At 37.9% G+C, this 24,989-nt stretch overlaps 1 protein-coding gene across 2 annotated transcripts in view; it reads left to right on the forward strand.

Annotated features, from left to right (window-relative positions):
* The window catches only part of USP6NL (USP6 N-terminal like), a 112,514-nt gene extending 88,324 nt beyond the window's left edge, over positions 1-24,190 (forward strand). For both annotated transcript variants that reach the window (XM_082279942.1, XM_082279943.1), the window contains exons 9-15: positions 461-509; positions 2,155-2,275; positions 5,515-5,609; positions 7,183-7,248; positions 7,336-7,435; positions 9,571-9,723; positions 20,616-24,190. In XM_082279942.1, coding sequence (XP_082136068.1) covers positions 461-509; positions 2,155-2,275; positions 5,515-5,609; positions 7,183-7,248; positions 7,336-7,435; positions 9,571-9,723; positions 20,616-22,057 — 2,026 coding nt within the window. In that variant the 3' untranslated portion in view covers positions 22,058-24,190. The remainder of the gene's footprint in view (positions 1-460; positions 510-2,154; positions 2,276-5,514; positions 5,610-7,182; positions 7,249-7,335; positions 7,436-9,570; positions 9,724-20,615) is intronic.
* Positions 24,191-24,989: the final 799 nt, after the last annotated feature.

Below are 24,989 nucleotides of genomic sequence, written 5' to 3' on the forward strand. Positions count from 1 at the left end.
TTAAGACACCTTTGTGACTGCTTTGTGTATTTCACATCTTCACTTCTACATCTCTGTTTGGAATCACTAACAGCTGTTAGTGTTCTGCAAGCACAGAAATCAGGTTTAGGGCGTTTAAATTTTGGCATTCACAATAAATCAGTGTTTGAAATATCACCCATGCAATGATTCACTTTACCTGTCTGTAAAAATGATGATGTGCTATCACTCTCTTCTAAAGTATTATTGATACTTTTTGAAACATTTCAACATGTAAAACATCTTAAAGGTGCTAATTATGAAATCGGCTTGAAATCAGAAGCACTTATCGTTGTGAAGTGTGGTTTATCCTGGTCTTCAGTGCTAGACAGGTTAAATTGGGAAAACGTGTTTCCAAAATCCAGTTCACTACTTCTATGTTTTTCTGTTTTTACAAAAGATAATACTATAATTTTTTCATTTTCTGCTCTTATTTCTTCAGGCAACAATCTTTGTTCCATGTTTTAGCTGCATATTCCATATATAATACGGTAAGTTGTGTTCCTTCACAGTTAAATCTGGTTCTCTGAATGTGCTGTAAGATAACTTGCATTGCTTTCTCCCTAAAAAACCAACAGACATTTCAGAGACCTTTGGAAGTACACAGAAATAAATGATTTGTTGGCGTGTTTTGAGCTGAAGTTAAAATAAAGCATCTCAGGAGTTTTATTGGACAGACTGAACTGTGCTTACAGTTTGGCTGAAGCCAAGGATTGTGTCTAATTAAAATAATGAATTTGTGTTGTGCTGGAGTGTTATGTAACTGATATTTCCCCCCATTATTTTATCTGCCTCCCTTTCATTTGAATGATGGGGAGGAAAATACTGCAGAAAGATTCATGTTGGAGTCCACAGGTGTGTTTCATAACCTGAAAGGTTCTAAAAATTTGAAATTAGTTTAAAAGGTTGCATCTTCTTTACATAAGCCCTTTGTCTTGGCTGCAGTCCTGGATGGGGATTTTTTAGAGTGGGCTTTCCAGACTATTTCATAAGGGTTAGAAGCTTATATATTTTGCAATGTCTTTTGGCTGTATGCTAAAAATAGAACAAAAAGAAACACCATTGTGTCCACGTTTAACTGTGGTTTTAATGCACTGTCCCCTCATTCCTTGGGCCCATTTTGAGCATTTCTGTGTATCTTCCATTTTGTATCCATCAGCAACTCTCTAGAAGTCAATATAAAATACATTAGCTTTAGAAGAGGAAAGAGAAATTAAGCAGTTATTTGAATTAAATACTGGTTTGTTTGGATTTTTTCAAAATCCAAACCTTTCTGTCTGGCCTTTTATGCCTTCTATAAAACATTGGACTTGTATTTTCAAGTTGCATGAATAATTATGTTTAAAATCAATCATTAAACTGTAATGATGAGAATATTATAGTGAAGTTTTTATTTTGCACTTCTGTTGTTGTATTTTTCCTCTTAATGTGTAGCAGTTCTAATGTTTTGGTTTTTTCCCTAGAGCAAAGTTGTGCTAAGAATTTGGAAACCTGAAAAAACTTACTCAACAATTAAGTAATTTTCCATACATAAACTTTATTGATGGGGTTATCTGAACAGCTGAATGATAGTGACAGCTGGTTCCTGCCATAAAATTCAAAATTAATAGCAGAGGAAGTACTCAAGTTCAGTTTTGGAACAATAAATTTTTTCTTTGGGTCTGTTAGAGTTGCTTGCTATTGGGCTGCTAAACTTGAGCAAGTTTACAGTTACAGGTCACTCTTGAAAAATCCTGCGGTTATCAGATGGTGCCCTGACTGTAAACCAGAACAAAGCCAGATACTCTCACCCTCCACAGAACCCCCCAAATTACAGCTAAATGAGAAACGCATCCATTGGACAATAAGATGATACAGTAACTCGAAAATATTAGTATTGACAAAGGATTTTGTTCATCAGTAGTGAGTTCTAATGAGCAATCAATACTTCCAAGTTATTTTTCAGTTGGAGGGTTGTGCATCATCCCTTCTACCTGCCAATATTTTTAATGTTTAAATATGAAGTGTGTTTGGTGGGAAGCTTTGCCATCAGGACAGGCATCATCTTTCCTCCAGTACCCCAAGGAAAAGCTAAAAGCTTATGGCTATGAGGCTTTTGTTTCCAGCATTTTAATATTTCCACTGTATGGTTTTCAGGAAGTTGGATACTGTCAGGGAATGAGCCAGATCACAGCTTTGCTCCTGATGTACATGAATGAAGAAGATGCCTTCTGGGCCTTGGTGAAACTTCTCTCTGGTCCAAAGCACGCTATGCATGGTATGGAGTTTCATGTCAGTATATTTAGGTTTCAGCCTCTCCTATTTAAGCTGTAAATTATTTGAAAATGGAACTATGCTGTTCTGATTGGTCAAAAATAAGACATAATGGGAGTTTTATACTTGAGGGAGGTATTGCATGTTACTGGAGCTCTCATCCGTAAGAGTAAGTAATGGTTTTTATATGTGATATCTTTCAAGTAGTTCTTAATGAAAATCAGATGGTTTCCTCTTCTCTTATTCTCTCAGGGAATGTAACCAATTGAAAGCTGGTTATGTAGACATCTATATAGTAATAAAATAGTAGTGGAAACCTAATAGAGAATGTGTTAAATAATATTGCAGCTGTGCTATCATTTGGCAGGACAGGAATCTGCAGTAAAAAATGGACTTGTGTCTAGGCATGAACTTCAGGCTTCTCAGTTTTTTCTCTGCCTCACACAGAATTTCCTGCTCTCTTGGTAATGTTGTTCTTATGTTATTGGTAGTTCTCTCTTTCCATGCCAGATTTATTATGATCTCTGCATATTACATGGCTGTTGGTATGGAGCAAGCCCAGGAATTCCAAAACCTTTGTGATGTTACAGTTGTGGTGATTCACAAAAGCTGTGGTTCTTGGAAGGCTGCAAAAGTAAATGCCATCCAGAACTTGGGGTTTTAGCACATTTCCAGCAAGCTCTAGCTGCTTTTCCCTGCTGAAGAATTTCTCATTCTGTGATATCTTCCTTCCCGAGCTTTTCAGTGTTCCTGAATGTTCTCCACCCCCAAAACAAAGGGATAGTTTATTAGTTTGCTGTTTACAGTTCTGCAAAGCTATCAGCACTGGGGAAGGAAAAAAAGTGTTATCTGATGTCAGTGTCATAAATGAAATTCTGAATTCGTCAAATGTCAAAATATTTTCTTAGAGCTTTACACAATAAACACAGACTAAAAGCATCTTGCAAAAAATCTATAGATTTCATAATAATCCAAACCTGTGCAACTACAACAGTGTAGAATATTGAGCTTCTCAAAGCTCACAGAAAATTCTAGGTGTTTTGGGGGAAGTAAGTCAAAATCAGCTCCCTATTTACCGAATCGTGTGCATGGTAAACAAAGATGTGATGAACAAGAGGGTGAACACAGGCAGATTTGTCGCTTGAGATATTGCAAACCTCTCTCTTCCCCTCCTTCATTCCTATCACACACCTGCCAAGTGACATGAGAGGGAAGGAGGGAGCTTTGAGTTAGCCCAAGGCTTGATGAGCTCCTCCACAGGGCATATGAACCATCATGCCACAGCTTTATTATACACATTGAAACTGTCTTGGCAGCTCCTGTTAGGCAAGTTTGCATTTATAGATATGCTGATAAAACTTTAATTGTAACTCATGTGTTGCCAATTTATCATTTATTAAATGTTGCCAACTAGTCTAAGGTTCTGCCTTCAACATGTTGGACCAGATAATCTCCAGAAGTCCCATGCAACCTGGATTTCCTGTGATTCTTAGAATGCATCTGTTTTAAATCAGTTTATGTCACTGTGCAGCTGTAAATATCACTGCAGATTGTGGAAAGAAAACTTTAAAACTGATTTAACTGATGTCATATTACAGTTTGCGCTTTCTGTGTTCTTTGGAGAAAGTAGCTTAAAGCACTGTTGGTCAACTCTTTAAAGCTTAAGTAATTTCAATTCCAATTTGCCAATATCTGTGAAGAAAAACTTTTCTAATTGCACTTGATGCCACAGACCATCAGATGGTTCTTTGAAATGGGCATCTCCCTATGGAAATCATGGGAGTGGGCTGAGTAATTCAATTAGAGTCATATTGGCAAGATTAGGATGGTTGAAAGCTCCTCCCCACAGACAAGGTTTTTCATGTGTTTTTCACTTTTACCTGTGATATGGCAACCTGGAATACTTTTTGGGTGCAGCCCATTAGCCAGACTAATTTCTACTATAACACCACTTGAAATCAAGAGATGAATTTGGTCTCTGGGGTATTTCATATTGTATGTGAAGTCTCTAAATGATAAAAATACAGATACCTGACCCTGAAAATTATCTGCTTTTTTGGGAAGCTCTTTCCATTGATCTTTTCTACAGTCTTAAAAATTCAGCATAACGAGTTGGTGTATATAAACGTGAAAGAGCAACCTTCCATGGAAAAAGAGCCTTTATTGTTACTGTTGATGGCTAATTAGCTTTGATGTAGTCATTCACTGTTTACAGTAAGAAAGAAACCAAATGCCTTGCCTGTGTTATTGAAATTTCCTAATATGCAACCTGACATTTAAGTATTGTAGAATTTGCATTTGTATCTATAAAATAATAAACCTGTGTGATTCTGAGGTAGTAAATCTTGTGTTTTAGTGACTATGCACTGAGTTACACAATTGGTAACTAGAAAGACTTTGCTTTTGGGTTTGGAACTTCTTTAGTCATTTTTTTTTTTAAGTGGTATGGCTGCTATGGATCTATACTTGTTCTTCCAGTTTTCATACTGCTTAAAAGATATTTGAATTTTTTTAATAGCCTTTTTCATCCTAAGAATAGGGAACTGCCCTACTAGATCTATATAACCCAGTGTCTGTCTGTGATTCTTGGCCTTGTGTTATGTGTTTGCTCTGGGCCATTTTTTAACTCTGCTGATACCTCAGTTGGAAGGGGATCTTAGAGCTTTCCTTTTCCATGTATGATCACTAAACCTATTAGATAGGGTTTTTTATGCCCATTGTTTCAGTTGTATGAGTTTACAGTCTTTACTTATATAATCATGATGTCTTGCTGGAATATCCCTCGTCTTTTTTTTATAGTCTTTTCTTCAATGCAGACAGTTCTACTAGATACCTATGCTGTTTGCCCTTCTATCATGAATTTTCTGGGCTATAATTTCAATTTTAGTGGGTGTGGGTTGTGATTCTTTGTTTTGTTTTCTTTTAAAGAATAATTATAAATACGGTTTTCACATGATCTTATATTGAGTTGGCTAATGTAGCACTGATGGATCTGCTGTCACTTGTCATTCTGATCTGATAATAGTCACTAAGTCACACATCTAGTAATAGTCACTACTATTGATTATAGCTATTTAGGCAGGAGGATGTCCATATCTGTATGGAAGCATCAAAATATTGTTATGAATATCTGTTCAGATTCGGTGGTCTTATAGAAGGATAATGTTCTTGGAGTCTTAATGCCTTTTTTAATGTAATTTTTATAGTACAAATGCTTGTTAAATGGTCAACTTCTTTTCTTAGGTTTTTTTATTCCTGGTTTTCCAAAACTGTTGAGGTTTCAGGAACATCATGACAAAATACTGAAGAAGTTTTTGTCCAAACTTAAGCAGCATTTGGTAAGTATTTATTTCACTATACAAGCAACGCTACTTTACAGCTTTCTACCTTGTTTCAGTTCAGGTGAACCCACTAGATCAAGAATACTCAAACCTCAGGAAAAAATGAAAAGCTTTAAGAAGCAGATGTGCTGTTGTTTTCATTATAGACAAAGTTATGGTGTACCTTGGCAGACTTATGGTAAAACTGGATCCTAAGAGTGAGTAGTTTGGATGTCTGTCTCACTCTGGACCTCTGAGTTAAGGACAATGTGTGGTTCTTCTATTTGGCCTTGTGTGAGCTGCTGTAAGCAAGCTGATGCTAGAACATTTTATCAAGGGCTTTTTGTGTGTTTAGCTTTGTGGTTCATCTCTGGACAGAGGTGACTTTTATGAACAACCAGTTTTAATCTCTGTTTAAAAAAGAGCCCTTATAAGAGGGGTTAGTGGTTCTTTTAAAATACTTCTATTTTCCTGAAGCTAAATGTAGAGTTTTATCTTTTCTAATACTCTTAAATAGAAAATAATATGCCTTTTTTTTTTCTAATATTGGCTATATTTATTCTAAGATGTAAATTATTTTTCTCATGGGAGAAAAATGTCCTTCCAGTAGTCATCAAGAATTTCCTTTCACACTACATTGGTACTGCCAGAATTCATCTCCAGTTCTTAAAAGGTAGTGTTAGAGATGCTCACTTGCAACAACATCTTTTTCCTCATCTCTTTGTGTGAGTGTCACTAAAATGAGCCAATGTTAACTCCTGAAAGACAGAAGTAAAGCCTGCACATAAACCAAAGGGATTTGGCCCGTTGCTTATTCAGTGTTTGTATAACTAAGTTCTTAAATTTGGTCCATAATTTTTGGAAAAGCTGAATCTGGCAAGCATAGAATATGATGTTATCCCACAGTTAAATTCAGGGTTTCTTAACTTCTCAGCTTTTCCTTCAACTTTTCCTCTAGCTGTGCAAAGGACTTTGAAGAGCTCCATGAAGCTGCAGAGAAGCTTTACCAATCTTTGAATGAGTGTCATACCACATGGATTATCAGTGCTCTAGGGGAAATTAGGCGCCTTAATTCAGAAATAAAATTCCGTATCAGCCTGCATCCTGTTTTTGAGGCCCAGTGGTCAAGGAATTTGGTTGTTTTACAATCATTTCTGGTGCCTATATATTTTTGTAACAAAGTTCTTTCAGCCTTTGGCATAAATTGGCAGCCTTGCTACAGAGAGATGAAAGACTTAATGGACCTAGTGCCTGAACTTGGGTTGCTCCAGAATATTGATTTATTTTCTTGAGAGAGGATTTTATCCTCTGCTACCTCTGTCCCAAGAACGTGATAAAAGTCTAGGATGTATTAATACTTCTGCATTTCCAAGTGCATGTTCTTCAGATGGTGAAATTGATGAAGAAAAGCTATAAAAAACAGAATTGCATCTGTTGGATTGAAGTAACAATGTCTTATATAGTTTAATTAATTATTTATTGACTATTGCCTACATTGGCCTCATGGGGAAAATGTTTTTTCATGGACAGTTCAATTCATTACTTGAATTTTTGAAAATATTTTTCAACTTCTTTGTCGTGTTGTTTGCAGGACTCCCAGGATATGCCCACCAGCTTTTACACAACCAAGTGGTTTTTCCAGTGTTTTCTTGATCGTGTGAGTATGTTTTTCTTTCTGTTGCAGTTTTTAATTGTGACTTGGGGCAGACTGTTTTCACAGCATTGCCTGATTCTGTCATTGCAGACTCCCTTTACATTAAGCCTCAGGATATGGGATATCTACATACTTGAAGGAGAGCGGATTCTCACTGCTATGTCTTACACAATTCTGAAACTGCACAGAAGTAAGAAATTCCTCAAACATTTGAAACCTAAACAGACGTTCAGCTAGTTTTGATCTGATTTTGTGTAGTTTGACCTTAATGTGTGAACATCTTAGTTTCCCATTTGCCTTATGCTGCTTCTGAGGGATATTTTTCATTCCTTACACACAAAAAGTTAAAAATCTTTGCTTTATTAATGTATGTATGTTGTGGATCGACCTTGGCTGGATCCAGGTGCCCACCAAACTGCTCTATCCCTCCCCTCTTCCAGCAGGATTGGGGGAAGGAGAAAGCAAGATGCACCTTTCTAGACACCAGTATGCAGCACAGTACTGTGAGGGCAGCTGTGGGGAAAATTAATTCCATCTCAGCTGGGTCCAATGCAGTGTGATTGTCAAAGAAAAGTATTTATTAGTGTCAAAAAGTTATTTGGACCTGAAGTGAGTTGTATTGCTGACTAAACAGTGGGGTGAAGTGTGGTAGTTCCATGGTCTGGAAATGGCTTGTTAGCCCTCACAGGATTTAAATTAATTAAAAAAGCACACAAAGAATCCAGAGTGTTCCACTAAATGCTGAAAATCTACCAGCAAATACCTCAGCAACGAGGAATCACCAGTCTATGTGGTGATACCATTGTTCGTCCAAGAATGTAATTAAAATCCAGAATTTCTCTAGTCTGCCTGTGTGACCTTCTCCTTCATCTCTTGACTTCAGGTGAGGTAAAAATCGAGATTTTGGATAGAACTGTCTAAAGCATCTATGCTTGGTTCACCAAAGTGACTTAGCATCCTAAGTTCCAAAGGATCCAAAAAGCTTTTGAAGGTGGATGTTGGCTTCTAAATAGACTTGAGCATTTCTATGGATGATAACTTGTAGCTCGAGTTTGAGACACTCTTCCTGTGGGATTTTGGTTTTCTGAGTGAAGTCATTTGACTCTCTGTAAATGCAGAGAGGTCTTCATGAGGCCTGCAGAATCAATGTTGTAATTTCCTTGCTAGTTTATCCTTCTTGAACTGTGGTGATGCTACCTCACTGTCTCACTGGGGTGTTCCCGTGAGCTTGTTTACAAACTGCTTTGAAAAATGGAAAAGGTTACTTTTTACATTACTGCACTTGAGAAGGCTAAACATCTAGAAGCAAATCATTAGGCTTAGCATTTTGGTTTTTCTTTATTTGCAAATAGACGTCTACCTGGAAGTTTTTTGTTATTCTCCACTCTTTTAATGGGAAGGCCTGAGGAAAAAGTCTGAGTGTGGATTTGCTTGCTTAGCAAGTACACAGCAACTTCCTCCATGATCAAACACAGAGAACCTCACGGCAACAGAGGAGATGAGAAGCTGGCAGAAGACAGATTCTGATTTGTTTTCCAGTTTCTTGTCTACCCTCAAAAATGTGGATGGTATAGCTATCCAGTCAAAGTGTCATTGTGGAATACATGCCAAGAGCATTTTTATTACAGCACCAAAACATTTTTTTGTGATTTCCATATTAAAATTATACATTCTGAAACTTTGGATGACATACAAATGATGAAAAAAGCGACATAGGTATGCAGTTACAGCCTTGCAATCCACATGACCTTACTGCTGTAAGAGAAAGAAAAATAGTCTGATAACTGTAAAATGACTTTCAAAATGTGACCTGAATTTTCAGAGGGCCTGAAGCAACAGTTCTGAAGTGAGCTGCCATCATCATTTCATTGGGAGTTAATTCAGTTCTGAATGAGGGTACTGTAAACAGTGATTTTTAAAATGTTTTTCTGCTTTTCAGAGCTCCTAATAAGAGAGATGATGTATATTGTACTGATCTACAGCAGTGTTTGTAAGTTGAGGATGCAGGCTGACAAATAAAGACCTGAAGCTGTTGGACATGAGAAGGCTGAAGGAGGATGACTTGTAGTTAGTTCTCTGCAGATGCCCCGTTTTGGAAAGCACTGTTCTTAGAGAATAACGTGTAGAAAGGATTTCCATGGTGACTTGCAAGTGAATTTTTAATGTATTTTTAGATCTCCGGTTGTAGAAATCTGTTATCTGCCTAATTAACAAGTGTTTTTCATTCTGCTTTGAAAACAAAAGCACCTAATGACTAAAGTACATTTTTGAGTGTTCATTATCAAGATATCTTAATGTATTATGTACTATTTTCTCCTTGTATAGAGCATCTGATGAAATTACAAATGGAAGAGCTTGTAGAGTTTCTGCAGGAGTCTTTAGCCAAGGATTTCTTCTATGAAGATGACTTTGTAATAGAGCAGCTCCAAAATTCTATATCAGAATTGAAACGAGCAAAGCTGGATTTACCAGTAGCTGGTAAGAAACTTGCACATATGCAGAGTTAGATATTTGCAACTCTTCACACATTGTTAGTTTTTTAAATGTTAATTCATGCTGTTGAAAACTGTGCAAATATTTTCCTCTTCATCACTGCATACATTTGGGGAGTTTTTACCCAAAAATATTTTACAGTGTAAAATCAGCACTTTTCCTTTCATGAATTTCCTCTTCTTTTGGTGTTTTGTTTACTGGTTTTAAGCTAATAGCAAAGCACTTTGAAAAATACCATGTTCTGGTAATTTTATTAACTTGAATTTATAAAACCTTTCAGATACAGGATTAAATACCAAGGTTTCAAAGTGTCTGAAACACTACATTGTCTGAGAATCCAGACTGTTTTGTAGATTGATTAGATATGGACCAAACTTCAGGTCAAATAGCTTCTTCTGTTAGTCAAATCCAGATTTTTAATTTCTTGTAAGAGATAGACCTTCTGGGTGTTTAATTGAATAGTTTTCTTTGTTTCTTCTTAGTGTTTGTACTTTTTGGTTACAGATAAGAGATGGTTGTTTCATGTGGTCCTACTTATGAAATGTATGGGATCTCTTCTTCCTCTTAAGATTCTATTCTCTTTTCTATCCCTATCTCCGTAGTCTTTAATTAGAATTTTTCTTGTGATTACTCAGAGCCCTTTTACTTTATCCTTGCTAACTGTAGGAAAGTATGTGACAAAATGTTTTTTTAAAAATTACAAACATGGCAGAATTTACCTTGAATTAACTTAATAAAGCTGCTGTGGTTAGCTTTCAGAAGTTAAGAAGTGTCAGAATAAAGATTGCCTGTGTAGCATTGTTGTGATAATTTATTCTTTCATTAATGAACTTAATTTTTCTGTTTCTGTAGATATTATTTATTGCACACAGTATTGGGCTGTGTCAGAACTACTCATCACAAATAAATACCTGTTTCATCTGGTTCTTAGCAGATCTGTTCCTATGGAGTACAAACACTTTCTGTATATTTGTTTCTTCTTTTGGTTCTTGTCAGCGTTTCGATTTCTCTTGCTCCATATTCCTGTGTTTTGCCCTCTTCCTGAATTTCTGTACAATCTGTCCAGCAGAATTTCTTCTAGCCACAGTAGGTGTAAGTCTTTCGCCTTTTAATCAGTTGCTTCCCCTTTCTCACCACAGCATTCCTGTTCTACCTTCTCTCCATCTTTTTTCCCCAAGCTAAGTTTCAGTCTTGACTTTCTCTTCAGAAGAAGTTGCTCTTTGTCGCTGCTCTTCAGCCACGTGCTGTCTCAGGCATCTTGTCACAGTGGTGACAAATATGAGCAGCTGTGTCCTTTAACATCAGCTCCACACCACCACGTTACGTAGATCACAGGAGTCCTGTCTCTTAAATCTTAAATACAGAGTTCTTCATGGTTGTGTTTCAGCAGTGAGGGGGTTATCCCAACAACTTCAGTTGTTTGTAGATGCATAGACTTTTTAATGGATGTTTTAAAGTAAATTTCATCAGTGAAAAGTTCCACTTGAAACTGTGGTAGGGGAAGAATTGGGAAAGATTTTTGTAGTTTGCTACTTGATAGGGTTAGTTTATCTTCCAGCCTAGAAAATCATGTGCATGTAGGTTGTGTTGAGCTTCTCTGTGGAAAATACAGAATTTACTGGAAATTTTCTTGATTCAGAAGGCAGAAAGTGTGTTCCTAACTTATTTATGTTTTAAGGCCTTTGTTTTGGTAGAACATAAAATGCCTTCAGATGGAAGTTTGTTTGAGAATACTGTGGATTAACACAGAAAATTCAAGGACGATTGAGGTGACGTAAGTCACCCACCTTGTGACAGAAAATGTGAGACTCAAGGAGTCTTCTTGTGGCTACCAACAGCAAGGAATGGTGACTGTGTCTTCTTGCCAAGACACTTTGGCAGTGGGATACAGTTGTTTGATTTCATACTGTGCACACTTAGGTGTAACTTCTGATATGGTGAGCTGACAGGATGCTAATTGTTTTGAGCCACATTGGTTCTTAATTTTGGTAGCTAAAGCAACATTGGTAACAAAATGTCTCTGTGTGTTGGTTTTTTTTCCCCTCAGCATGAAATAAGGGAAGTTCAATTTTAAAAAAACAGGAAGACGAAAGCCAAAGTAAAGTGTATTTTGATGCTGGAATTGAGCTTTTTCCTTTTTGATTTCAAACTAGCCTGGACAAGCCTTTCTGTGTGGTATGTTTTTGCTAGGGGTAGAAGGGAACATTACTTAACCTCACACAGAATAAAAATAAAATGCCTTCATCCTAATCCTTGGGAATCTAGCTGATTTGTCTGCTCTTATCTCTGCTTGAGTGAGGCTGCCTCATTCGTTCTTCATAGGAACTTCATAAGCCTTTGGTTTTATTTTATTTTTTAAAATTTTCTGCACTCTCTTAATCTTGGTTTTATTAATCACTGTCTTCAAGCAATATTCTTTTACAGGTTCTGAACATTCTCTAGACATTCAGCTTTGCTCATGTGTTGTGGCAGGTTGATCCTGGTAGGATACTGTGTGCTGTCCTTAGCTGGGCAGAGGAGACAAAACAAAACAAGACTTCTGGATCAAGATAAGAATAGGGAGGGATCGATCACTCAGCTCTTACCATCCTGGGCAGAACAGACTTGACTTGAGGAAATGAATTGAATTTATCATGAATTAAATCAAAGTAGGATAGTGAGAAATAAAATCTTAAAAAAAACCTTCCCCCACTCTTCGCTTCTTCATGGGTTCAACTTCACTCCCATTTTTTTTTCTACCTCCTCCTCCCCAGCAGCACAGGGAGGGGCAGGGAATTAGAGTTGTGATCAGTTCATCGTTTCTGCTGCTTCTTTCTCCCGAGGTGAGGACTCCCTCACACTTCCCTTTCTCCAGCTTGGGGTCCCTCCCACAGGCTGCCAAAACCTGGCCATGTAAACTCCATAGAGATGTCTGGCTCTACTGTCCTTACTACCTCGAGTCTTACTGTTTTTCTTCTAATTTAATGTAAAACATATGAAACTATTATATGTGGTACAGACACAAAAAACACTAGCCTGCTCATTTAAGTATTCACTGTAGCCTGAGAAAATAATGTTTATTTTAGTTTTCTGAGCTGAAATCAAAGCACTGCTTCCTGTCTTGTATGTTTTTTATTTTTTTCACTGAGCAAGAATTATACCTTTAAGAACTAAAGTAAAAATGCATGTTAGGAAAAAAGAAAAAAAAATCTTCATCTTGCAATTGCATCAGTATCAGTCATCCAGGAATAGCAGTGAGCTAATTAAGCTCAGTGGAATTTTCCATCTGGCATCCTTTGTTAGGCTGTATAGATTTTCCTGCCCTAGTAGGGTAAGCTGCAGTAGGATATTAAAAGAGGTAATAACTTTCGTGTTACTTTAAAGTGGATGTCTGTTTATGTCTGATGTAGCTTTCTCTGGCTCACTTCCTCCATGGCTTCTCTCACTGAATTAAGGAGCTCCTTGTTCCCTTCAGAGCAGAGAAGGAAGGGACTTGTTTAACATTTTCTCACTGATACAGCCCCTAAAATGCTCAGCCAGAAAACATGGGTGTTAAGGGGATCTTGCTAATTTTGGATGTCAGTGAGCTGCTTTTGTCAATACCAGGGTTGTTTAGCATAAAGAAAACCATGGATTTTTCCTGCTTTCTGTGCTCATTTCTCGTTGAGCGCTGACCAGTGTAGGGTAGCCCATACTTTGCAACTGTAACCTCCAGAGGATGGCTTGGAACTCCAGTGCTTTTCCTACAGGAACCCAAGGTGGGTTCCCTCTCTTCCTGTGATTCTGGAGACGGGGGGCTGTGTGATAAGCACACCTCTTACTGGGAAGCTGTGGTTGTTGAGACCTTGGAGAAGGGAGGCTGTGACAGCTGTACATAGAAACTGTCCTTGAAGGTACTTCTCTGACACACCCTCAAAAAGAAGAAAAGGCATTTGGTATTTTCTGGGTTGCCTGGAACATGATGAAAGGTGTCCACATCATGGCTGGTTCTTGAACAGCTCTCTCACCTAAATCTGTGTGACTTTACATATTCTTCTGGAGCCAGATCCACTGTAGATTCAACAGTCTTTTCCTTAATTCAAGGATGATGTTAAGACCATAATGAGAAGAACTTTCTTGGTACACACCACTGATTTCCAAAATTCCTCGATGCAAATTCTTTCCTTGTCTGTTATTTAAAACAGCAGCTAAATTCTATAAATGCTCACAAGATATGGATAGAATTTCCAGCTTTGCTGTAATTTTTTCCTGTAGGACTACATGAATAATGCAATCCTTAATAAACAATATTTATATATGGATAGATTTTTATAGTGTCTGACTTTAATAAACAGAAGTGCTTACCAGTGAAAGTTCCATATTAAAAATATGTTGCTGAAAACAGTTTATTAATCCAGTGCTTTGTAAACAAGACAGCCAGGGCCACCTTCAAGTCTTGAAGCCCCTCAGGTATGTTCTTGAGACAATTTCTCACCTGTGTTTTAATATAAGGTGTCCTGAAAAGGGAAGGGCAGAGGGGTCCTGGGTTGGATTTTTAGCACTGGAAGCTTAATAGACTTTACAGCAGCTGAAAGCCTTAAATCAGAGATAAAGGTCTTGTACCTTAATTTTAAAGCAATATTGGCAAATTTGGAATCTGCGTGTGTCCTTGTGATTAACACCAGCTTTAAACTGCAGTTCTTGTAGTTTTCCCAATCTTTTCTGTATTCAGGGAAAACTAGTAAAGTTTGAATCTTGCATTTGCCATAAATTTTTAAATGTTTATCTGGTATTTATCTTTGAAGTTAAATGTTACTAAATTTATTATCAGTGTCTTTTATTCACTTATCTATTTTACATAGTCTTCGGTGATAGTGGAGAAATGTATACTACCTTAGTAATCTATTAAATATCGTCTGGTCTCTCCTGTTAATGAGCATTTTGACAGCCAAAACAATAGAAATACGTAGTTCAGCTTGACTTTCCTGTTTCTGATGGTGTCTTTCTTTTGGTTGTGTTTTGTTTCAGAGGAATTTTGGATTTTTCTCTTGTACTTCAAGAATACACAAGTAGCTATTTCAGACAATGCACTTCATGTTTTAATCAACTAAACTATTTTTTCTGCCTTGTTTCTTGTGTGATGCAGCTATTTTACAAGACTGTCAACTAAAATAATACGTGGAATTATACTAATATAGTTTGTATGTATCTTCAGCAGTTTTAGATGTTGGCTTTGCATCATTTAAAAATCTTTACTGTTTAAAACGTGCATGATCTTTAAACACGTGATCCAGATGGTTGTGTTGGTGATCATTTCTAGTATTGCTGTTTAAAACTGACTTTTCAAGGAAGTATATTTTCTGGAAGAAATGTGAAATTAGGAATGTAAAGCACAGTGGCTAATTTTACAAATTTCTTTTTTTGCAAGGGCACCTTACAGACATGCAGCTGGTCACCTGTATCTTCTTGCTGATGACTAAATCTGTTGAAATTTCTGTTGTTTATCTGAATGCAGATGTTTATAAAATAAGTTCTCCTTACTGTCAGTACTACTAAAGTGACACAGCATCAGAGAGGCAAAGAGTGCTTTTTGTTCTCCCTTCAAGTTGTCCAGCAGTATTTCATTTAGCAACTCCTTTGCCAGTGATAGAGGAGGACCAGAGGTTGACTTTCAGACAGCAGCTTGAGCTTCTAGTGCAGGCACTTAAATTTCTTTAAAATTCTCCTGGACTTGTAAACCGAAGAAGATGGGATGTCACTGGTGGAAAATAAACACAAAATTTCAAGATGTCATTTTAAGAGTTGTTTTTATGACCATTACCATCCTTGAAAATTGTGTTAGAACAGTCAAAGTGCATGTATTCTGGTGCTGAAATTAAGGACTAGACTGTTATTCACCGGAGAGAGCACTTAAAGCACTTTACTCCAATTACATGTCTGCTACTCGATGCATGAGGCTGTTAGTGCCTCCTGAAGCAATTATCTGTAAAAGTCTTGTAGTGGAGTTCGACTTCCACTGGGTGGTGGCCAAGGCTTGTTTGAGCAGGAGGAAGTCAGGAGGCAAACTTTCTTTTATATGACTTGTATTTCTTACCTTTTGGGGAACAGTCAGATCTGCTCATATTTGCTTTGCTCCTTTTCATGTCAGGGAATATGTTTGCCAACAACAAACAAGCATTTGATTGTTCTTGTTTTGCTTAAATTGTCTCTCTCCACTTCCATTGCTCTCCTTCCTCATCCATTTTTCACCCTGTTTCCTTTGTTGTTTGCTTATTTTATGCTATACTGCATAGAAGCCAACTAAACCACTGCCTTTCTTTTAAAGGAAAAATAGAAAATCTATAGTTCCTGCTCTGTAAATTCTGATACAAGCTATTATATTGCTTGTCTTTGGGAAAAGCCAGTAACTAAACTGTCTAGAAACCTACTCTGTTGGAGGAAGGAAGGAGAGAAGATGAGAGTAGAGATATCCATATCTCACAGGAATACTGGCAACTTGGGAAAAATCTAATTGCCCAGATCACTTCAGAGGACAAATGGACATTTGGATGATTGTAGAGGTCAAAACAGTCACAGCTGAACTAGACAGCTGTGTCTTAACAACTAGTTTTAAAAAGCTTTCGATTCTTGTATGTAAACATCACAGATCGTATAGAAAAGCACTTGTCCCAAAAGTACTTCTTGTAGAAATCAGCAGTTTCTCCATTTCTCTGTCAGACAGATATATCCAGACAGTGAATTAACTCAGATCTTGGATCAACAACACAAACAGGTATTCAATTGAATTTCCTTGAAAACACCCAAATAAAATTTCTCCGTGTTCAGATCTGAGGAGTTGGAACAGTGAGTTTAGTTGAAGTAGTAAAGGAGATGGTTGAGAATTGTATGTGAGGCTTTAGGCAGATTTGGAGTGGAAAAATGGTAGATAAAAGAAATGTGGCTTGAAGGAATTGGTGCTTTTGCATGCTTGTCTGGCAAGCTGTTTGTGCACCTCTTCAGGTAGAGATGTTTGTTGTGACTTGGTTTCTTTTGTTTGCATTTGCATTATGGTTTCTTTTCCTCAGCTTTTTGCTTTTACCACCTTTTTTCTTTCTTTCTTGCCAGCATGCAGCATCATGGGTTTCTTGCTGTTACTGCTGATAGTGGATGGCTTAAAGTATTCCCAACACAGTTGGCATGCTATTTGTGCATTGGAAGAGTGTCCCATTGTAGTCATGTGCATCGTGGTAATTTTGGTTATCCTCTACTTGTTTATTTTGTGAACTTTTTTGAACTTCTTATTTTTTTTTTTTAAGTATTTATTAGTTTCACTGGAATTGGCAACTGTTTGCATGTGTGTGTGTGTATGGGCATTTAGGTATGATTTGTACATTTAAATTAGAATTAAGTAGCCATTTTTCAGTTTCAAAAAAATTTCCTTTAAAAGGCGATTGGTTTGCAGGATGTCTTTTTGGTGGAGCGTAATAGATCCTTACACAATTCTTTCCCTCCCAGCACTTTTTATGGCAGAAGGTGATCAGTGCTGGAGCACCTTTGAACCAGAACAAGGCCTGTTCTGGTAACCTTAATTCCTAAGTTGATACCTCCAGCAATGTGGCCTTGCTTAGTTCCACAAGAAGATGTGGGTGACTGAGCAACCAGTGCCACTTGTTTGTGTCTAAGGTCAAGTTAAACTGAGTTCTGTGGTAGCCCTGTGGCTAGGGTTCAACCTGTATTTCTTCTTTTCCCCACTGAGCCTCCTTCCACACGTTCTCATTGTTCTGTATTTTGTTTTCCCTGAAAGCACTAAGCTCTGGTGTTACCAGCCTATAAACATGGTATCATGCTGTTAAAATGCAGAGGCTTTCTTCTAAATGAGCTGTTGTCTTGCACCACTTTCCTTGTTGCTCAGGATTTGAATTAGTGTTGAATTCTAACAATTTCACTACAGACATGGCAAGATTTCTCTGATAGTAATTTTACAGATGTAATTCGTGTTTCAGGATACATCATCTAGACCATGCAGCCCACATATGCCTGCTTGTAGGGTGTTCCTTTACCCTGAAATGAGAAGGAAAGGTGGCACAAAGCAGCCTTGGTAGAATTCAATAAAAATGGCTGCAGTATTCTCACTTGGGTTTATTAGAGCTTAATTGTAATTAGGAAACCTTAAGTGTGTGAAATTAAAAACCAAAAACTCACACAAACCCCACCTTTATTGTGCAACCAAGTGTATTTAAAGGATCTCCTATTGCTCTGTAGGCATTTCTTAGAGTAAAAGCTGGGAGAAAAGAAATCAGTTCATGCTTTTGATGACCCTGGGCAAATGAAGGAAGCATTGCAGCTACCAGAGGAACTGGTCTTCAGATTTTTATATATATGACTAGAATATTTTAACTTCAAGTGTGGAAGAAAGTAAACACTTTTTCTAAAACATGTCTTGCATACAAGGACAGAAATTAAATAATTTAGAGATGTTGCAGAGCCATTTTCTTGTGCTATTGCATAACTACTTTGGATCTCCTGGAGGCTATAAACGGATTAGCAGCCTATAAAGATTAGTTTTGTATGATTTAGGTGGCAGGTTTTTGGTATATATTTTGTACATACCAGAGTATTTTTTCTTAATTCAAACTTCATGCTATTTTCACATTCAAGATTAGTAAGACTGAAAGCACTGCGATCTATGGTTTGAATATCAGGAATATTTATTATGTGCAAAATGCACTTTTATTTATGAGACAAGATCTTCAGCTTTGCCTAACCCTGTATTTGAGGATGCAGATGGAATTAAGTGATAAAAATGCCTCTTGCCAAGCAGAATCAAGTTCAGAAAGTGAACTCCTATTCATAAAGACTAAAGGACAATTTTGGAGAGGCTGGTGCAGCAGTCAGTGTATTGAGGAGCTGTTAAATCACCCTTTTTTACAGCATCCATGCAACTCTTCCCTTTGTCCCCTCATCTGTTCTTCCAGTGGTGGAACACTCCCTTGCTGGGGAGTGCAGATCTGAGAGCCCTGTTCCAGATTTTAGCCTGATCTGGGAATAGTGGGGGCCCATATGGAAAGAGGCCAAACATCAGACTTAAAATTTCAGAGCTGCTCATTGGAGCCTAATGCTGAGGTTAGGCCCCACCATGTGCTATATGTGAAGTGAGGTTTCTGAAGTTATTTCTGAAGCAAAGGGTAGGTTTCCATATGATCTTTGGCTCTCAGGCAGAAAAATCAAGAAAAGACTACTTTAATTGTTTGGCAAAGCCAGGCTATTTCTATTAAGTGCTTTTATTTAGTTACCTTGTCGTGACACACAGCACTGTTGTGTTCCTCTCTGCTGTCTTCCTGCTATGGCCTGGCTGGCTCAAACTCTTGAGTTTTCATTTAGTTTATACAGCAACTGATCCGTGCTGGTAGTTTGTTATGCTGTTATAATAAATAACAGTGACCTTGGCTGCTGGCTTTCCTCAGTGTATCTGTATCATGAGCCACTCATCAAAGATTGAGCTCCTGCTCATGCCTGTATAAATGAACATAGCTCACTTGTAACCACAGCACTTGTCAGGGAGAGACATTTGTGTGTATTCACTCCTGTGAACCCTTGTAGACAAACAAAAAGAATTTAAATTACAAATAGCTACAAAGTGAGGTGCTAACTCTGATTATTTTACCAACAGCCATTTTATGTAATTTATTTTGCATAGCACTTAAGTAAGGGTAGCCATTCTTTTTTCCTCCTTACAGCAGAGCTTCTGCTGTGCAAATAGGTACACAGTGAGTAGGATTTGTTTGGTAATGCTGACTTTAAAACTTTTTTTTTTTTTTAAATGCTGAACATTAAATGAATTAAATCTAGATTAATACATTTAATGGGAAGTGCATGACCTTTTCTTCTTATAATGGGAAAGTAATGGATTACACAATTAAATAAGTTATATGCAAGTAGATATGACAAAAGACTTTGGCTGCAATTATGAAGGGCGTTGACTGCTAAGGAGAAGGACTGCAGTAGAAGATGTGATGTGAGTTGTTCTGTGAGCAGCATCGAGTGCCATGAAACGCTTCTTTATTGTTTCTGTATGTCAGTGTGGGTTGCTATGGGTCCCCACACAGTTGATGTTTACCACTGGCTGTTACAATGTATTGAGCTCCAGTCTGGGAGAACTTTCCATTCATGTCCTTGTCCTGTAAATGATGTCCTTGTGTTTGGCAAAACCCGGCCACGGAACACTCAATTGAAACCATGACGTAGCTGGTATTGGTGTCAGCTGCTTCAGTTGTTCTGTATTGATAAAAAGCTGAACTGAAAAAAAAAATTCTGTGTCTAGAGCCTTTTACTGGAGGTTTTTAATACTGAGGATGAAATTTTTAGGCAGGGAGGGTTTTAGGAGGAATAAGGTCTTAATTGTGCAGATGTTAATGAGGAGATGCACCTAAAAACTGAAGTGAGAGACATTTTCACAAACAAAGATGTCATCTGGGAACTTTGTGCATGTGAGGGAGGAGCTGATAGTGTAGCTTGCTAGGGGTGAACATGAAAAGATGAATGAATGGAGAACAGTCAGTTGGGAGAGGGATATTGGGAAGGATTTTTAAAGTGGACAAAGTAGTTTGCTTAATGTGACAGTGTAAGGAGGCTTCCATACAGAGTAGGTACTGTAACCAGCATGTCATCTAGGAAAATGGGGGTTTTTTCAGCAGTGTCATGACAGAGCAAAAGCTTGGTAAGATTGCATGAGCTGTAGGAAGGAAAAACTGGTTGGGATGAGAGGTTAAAGAAAATCTCTGTTTGATGTCAGTGTACAGAAGAACCTTTGAGGTGTCCAGCAGAATGGTGACCCAGAGAGAGGCCCAGTTAAGTTGTAGCTATTTTTGCTTACATGACCAAAAGGTCAAAGAAGGCTTCTGCGCAAAGGTGAATTTATGTTATTATTGTTCTTGTTTTAGGTAAAGAAGATGAATTTCCAAAGAAGCCATTGGGGCAGATTCCATCAGGACCTCAGCCTTCTGTGCTTAACTCCACTCCAGTGCTTAATGGACAGAACAGTACTGGTACACAAGCAGCAAGAAGGACAGAGAGAAGACCATCCACAGAAGAAGAACCAGAAAGTTCACCAAATGACCGAAAAAGAAACATTTCTGTGGAAAAGAAACCTTCCTTAAAACAGCAAAAGATGCAACCAATAGAGACACAAAACAGTTTGCCTAAGAGTGAGGTAGATACCAGAAAAAAGCCTCCACCAACAGAGCCAGACAATTCGAGTCTATACAATAATGCAGCTGCTAATCAAAATTCTAATGCTACTTCCAATACAAGAAGGGAATTTGTACCTAAGTGGAATAAACCATCTGATATCAAAATAATGGAAAAGACAATGCAACTCACTGCAGAGGTGAAAGGGAAGCCAGTAAACCATTTGATTTTGGGCCCACCACCAAGTCCTGGAGAAATGCAGCCTTTGAATGTAAAGCAAAAGGTGAGGGTTTTGGATGCTGATGAAGGTAAGCGAGGGTCTAATGCATCTCAGTACGACAATGTTTCAGATGATGAAACTGAGAATGAGAATGTTGTTGAAGAGATGCTTGAGAGAGTTCATCCACAGAGTCCTAGGCAGGTAGCATTTTCTAACAGTCCAAGAAAACAAATGGAAAAAATACCAGCTCCTTTAAAAATACCCAATAATTACACCTTCACTTCACAACCCAGATCTCCAAAATACGCATCTCAGTCTGATGGCCCACCTCATGGACTGAATGTAAAACAGCCACTGCCAGGTTATAGTAATCCCCCTACTTACTATGGGAGTTCTCCAAAGCATGTTTCCAGTATAGGCAGTACAAGTTCTGCACCTCTGCATTACCACGGGAATCGACCCAGCCCCTCTGGAAGGCCATACCCTCCTTTTGTATCAGTCGATTATTCCCCAAATAAACTGCAAATGAATTCCTATCCTGCCAGTCGCCAAAATCCTCTTTCACCAGCCCCTGCTCAGACAGAAGTTGCTCCTGTCGATGCTTATACCAGCAACTCGAGGTCCTCCCCAGGTGTCAAGTTCATAATCCCTCCAGCAGATTATTTACCAGAGGAGAGAAAGTGGCCAGACGCCACCTTTGTCTACAGACACGAACTCTACAGGCAGCCCTGGAGCCAAGACCTTAACAAAGGCCACTTGGATAATTTCCAGAAATACCAGCATTTTCAGTCAACACCTTTACAAGACCACAGTCTTCCTGCTGTTTCTGTGGATAGTCCAGTAAGATACAGGACTTCCCCAACCTTTGAAGAGAATGGTTCCCCACAGTACCAATATTCCAGCCCGTCAGCTCAAGCCCAACACTATCGGAACAGAACTGATGGGTTGTCTATGCATGAATCTGTGCTTCTCTGAGAATCTGGCTGAGCTTAGTAAAATGGCAAGAACCAAAACCAGTTGAACAGTACTGTGTTACCACCTCAGTTCTCTGAAATGTGGATGGTTCATGTCAGTTCAAAAATAATGACACTATTTCAGAGATGTTTCAGACTTTGGTTGAAGGCTGGTGGAGTTCTTGGACTTGCATGGAAGCTACTGGAAGTGATCTAATGCACATAGACATAGCAATAAGCTCATATATGTCATGTGGTTCATGCTGTCATCACTCCTTACATTTAAATAACTTGTGTTACAATCCTTCTGCCTAAAATCTGTAACACACTGAAAAGTTTTATTTTGACTGACATTGTTAATGCACTGTATGGATTGTGTGTGTGCGCCTGTGTGAGTGGGCACTTACAGTACACAAACTCATATGGAAAAGAGCTAAAGAGTTTAAATGTAAATGCATTTAACTTTGGGCAAAGCTCTTGAAGTACTTTTATTTCATATTAATTTTTCTTTGTAATTTATTTGAGAAGCCATTCATTTTGAATGGGAATTTCTGTCATTTTTATGCAGCTGCCTCAGCATCCCAGTATCTGTTCTGGGCAGGAGAGATGCTTTGGGATTATTAATTTAATCATATGTGAGAGTTAATTTCCTCTCCTTTGACTACTGTTTGTCATTTTCCTCAGCAGGAAGGAGCAGGCAGGCAAAAGCAGAAAGCCAAAAATGTCTCTCTAATCTGGCTAAGAAATGGTGCTTAAATTCAGGGCAGTGTTTAGGGGTTTTTTAGGTGCATCGAAAGTGGAGAACTTGTACCTTCTCACCCAAATCTACCTTCAGAATGTCATTCTATATGCAAAATACTGGAGCACAGTGAGACTAATGCCAGATACAGAAATGGTGCTGCGCCCTTCACTTTTTGCCATGCTGTGCTGTCAGACTAAAACTGGTTGCAGGGCCAAATCTCACAGGTATCAGAGAATTGCGCAGCTCCTTGACACCTCCGTGAAGTGCATGCAGGAGTCTGAGCTTTGCTCCAGGCTTGATATTCCCCAAGCTGTGTGAGTATGCAATGTCCCCTCTCTTAAGCTTTGTCGAGTGGATTCTGTTGTGTTTTTGCCCTTTTCCCCCCCAAATTGCTGGCGGGTTCGTGTCTGTGCTGGGCCCTGTGCTGCTGTGGTGTCGGGCTGCTCGCACTGCGCGGTGTTTTACACTAAAATGACGCTGACTGTTGTTAACAGGAACCTTAAACTCCTGCTAATATAAGTAATTCTAATTAGTGTTTGCAGCCTTTTCTACTTTGTGTTTTCCTTTCTTTGACTGTGAATTGGGGGTGGAATTAAAAGCAGGTGAAGTGGCACATGTAGGATGTAGTCCTGTGAGCTGCAGGACGTGCTGACCTCTCACGGGGAGCTGAGGCAGAGGAGGGTCTCTCCAGAAGAGGTCCTTGGAGTGCTGAACAGAGAGATTTCTCTAATACTGAAGTACTAAACATTGGTATCAACACCAGTTTGGTATGGTTTGGAAGGTTGTCCTGTTCCCTTTTGTTTTGTAAGGTTTGTTAACTGAAAACATAGAAATGGATATTATTTTTTTTTTCCTTTAAAGAATGAGCTTTAGTGCCTATTATTGCTGCAGGTTGGCTCTGTAAGTTTTAAGGTACAGAAGTAAAACAATTTTTACAAGTGGAAGTAACATTTACTTAGTTTGTTTCAAAACTTTTTTTTTGTGTATATAACGTGTCTGATGTAATTTTTAATAACTGGGCAATTTTATGGTTTAAAAATTGCAAATGGCAGTGAAGTAACTGTAGCCAAGCACTACACTGAAATCCTGAACTAAAATTGTGAAGATAAATATGACTTGGGCTTACTTTAGTTCTGATTGCTTACAGCAGCTTAGAAATGTATGTATATAATATTGTGGCTAAGTGTAATAATCTCAGTGTTTAATGATGGTTCTGTAATTCATAACAAGGCTGTACAATTTATTTGTGCAAACAACATGAGGCTCCAAAATATGTATCAGCATTAGTAAATACTGTAGATTTTTATATATAAAATATATACACACTATTTTCTTATTTCATCTGCAACAGTTTTATAACTGTGTACCCTATTTTGATGTGACTGTATTTTTAACATGTTAAAATAATAATAATTAAGCTTATGTTGTTTTGTCTTTATTCTTAATTATTTGATTAGCTCCAAACTGGACTTTTTCTATTCTCAGCACAAATAATTGCTTTTCATAAATGAATCATGTATATATATGATGTAGCCTATTTAATCTGTACATGTTTATTTTTATACTGAGCAGTCTGGATACAATCTATATAGTGCTTTTGCATTATTGCAGAAGCGGCAAGATCATTGATTGTGGTTTATTACACTGCTAAACCTTAGCCTATCATTTGCAAAAGCTAGGAGCATAAACTATGATCATAATTTACTGGGTTTTTTTGTTCTAATAATCTCACCCAATATCAGTTTGAAAGAGAATTATTGGCATGAGGAATTTGCAAAGTTGCATTGATCAAGGTGCAAAATAATAGTCTGACTGTGGCTTCCATCTCTCACGTGTTTGGAGGATGCTGTTGAGTTGTTTTTTTAAAAAAAGACAACCCAACCATGTGTCATCTGTTCATAGTACAAAATACATTTTTATTTTTATTTTCATTTAACTGGACAAACCAGGCTCAAGGTACAGCCAGACTTGAGTCTGTCATTCATACCAGTAACAAAACCCACTTGATGGAGAGTGAAGTGAGACACAGCTGTGCCAGTGCCTTGCTGATGGAGGGAATCATCTCAGTGTCATGGATTAGATATCCTCATAAGAGCTTTGCTGTCACTGTTTTCTTTGATCTGAAGACAGTGGAGTGGTAAGTATCAACATAAAATACTTGAGACCTTTTTTTTCTTCATATGGTTTCATAATTTTCCAAGATCACTGCTTT

The sequence above is a fragment of the Coloeus monedula genome (genome assembly GCF_965178545.1).
Source record: "Coloeus monedula genome assembly, chromosome: 4".
NCBI lineage: Eukaryota > Metazoa > Chordata > Aves > Passeriformes > Corvidae > Coloeus > Coloeus monedula.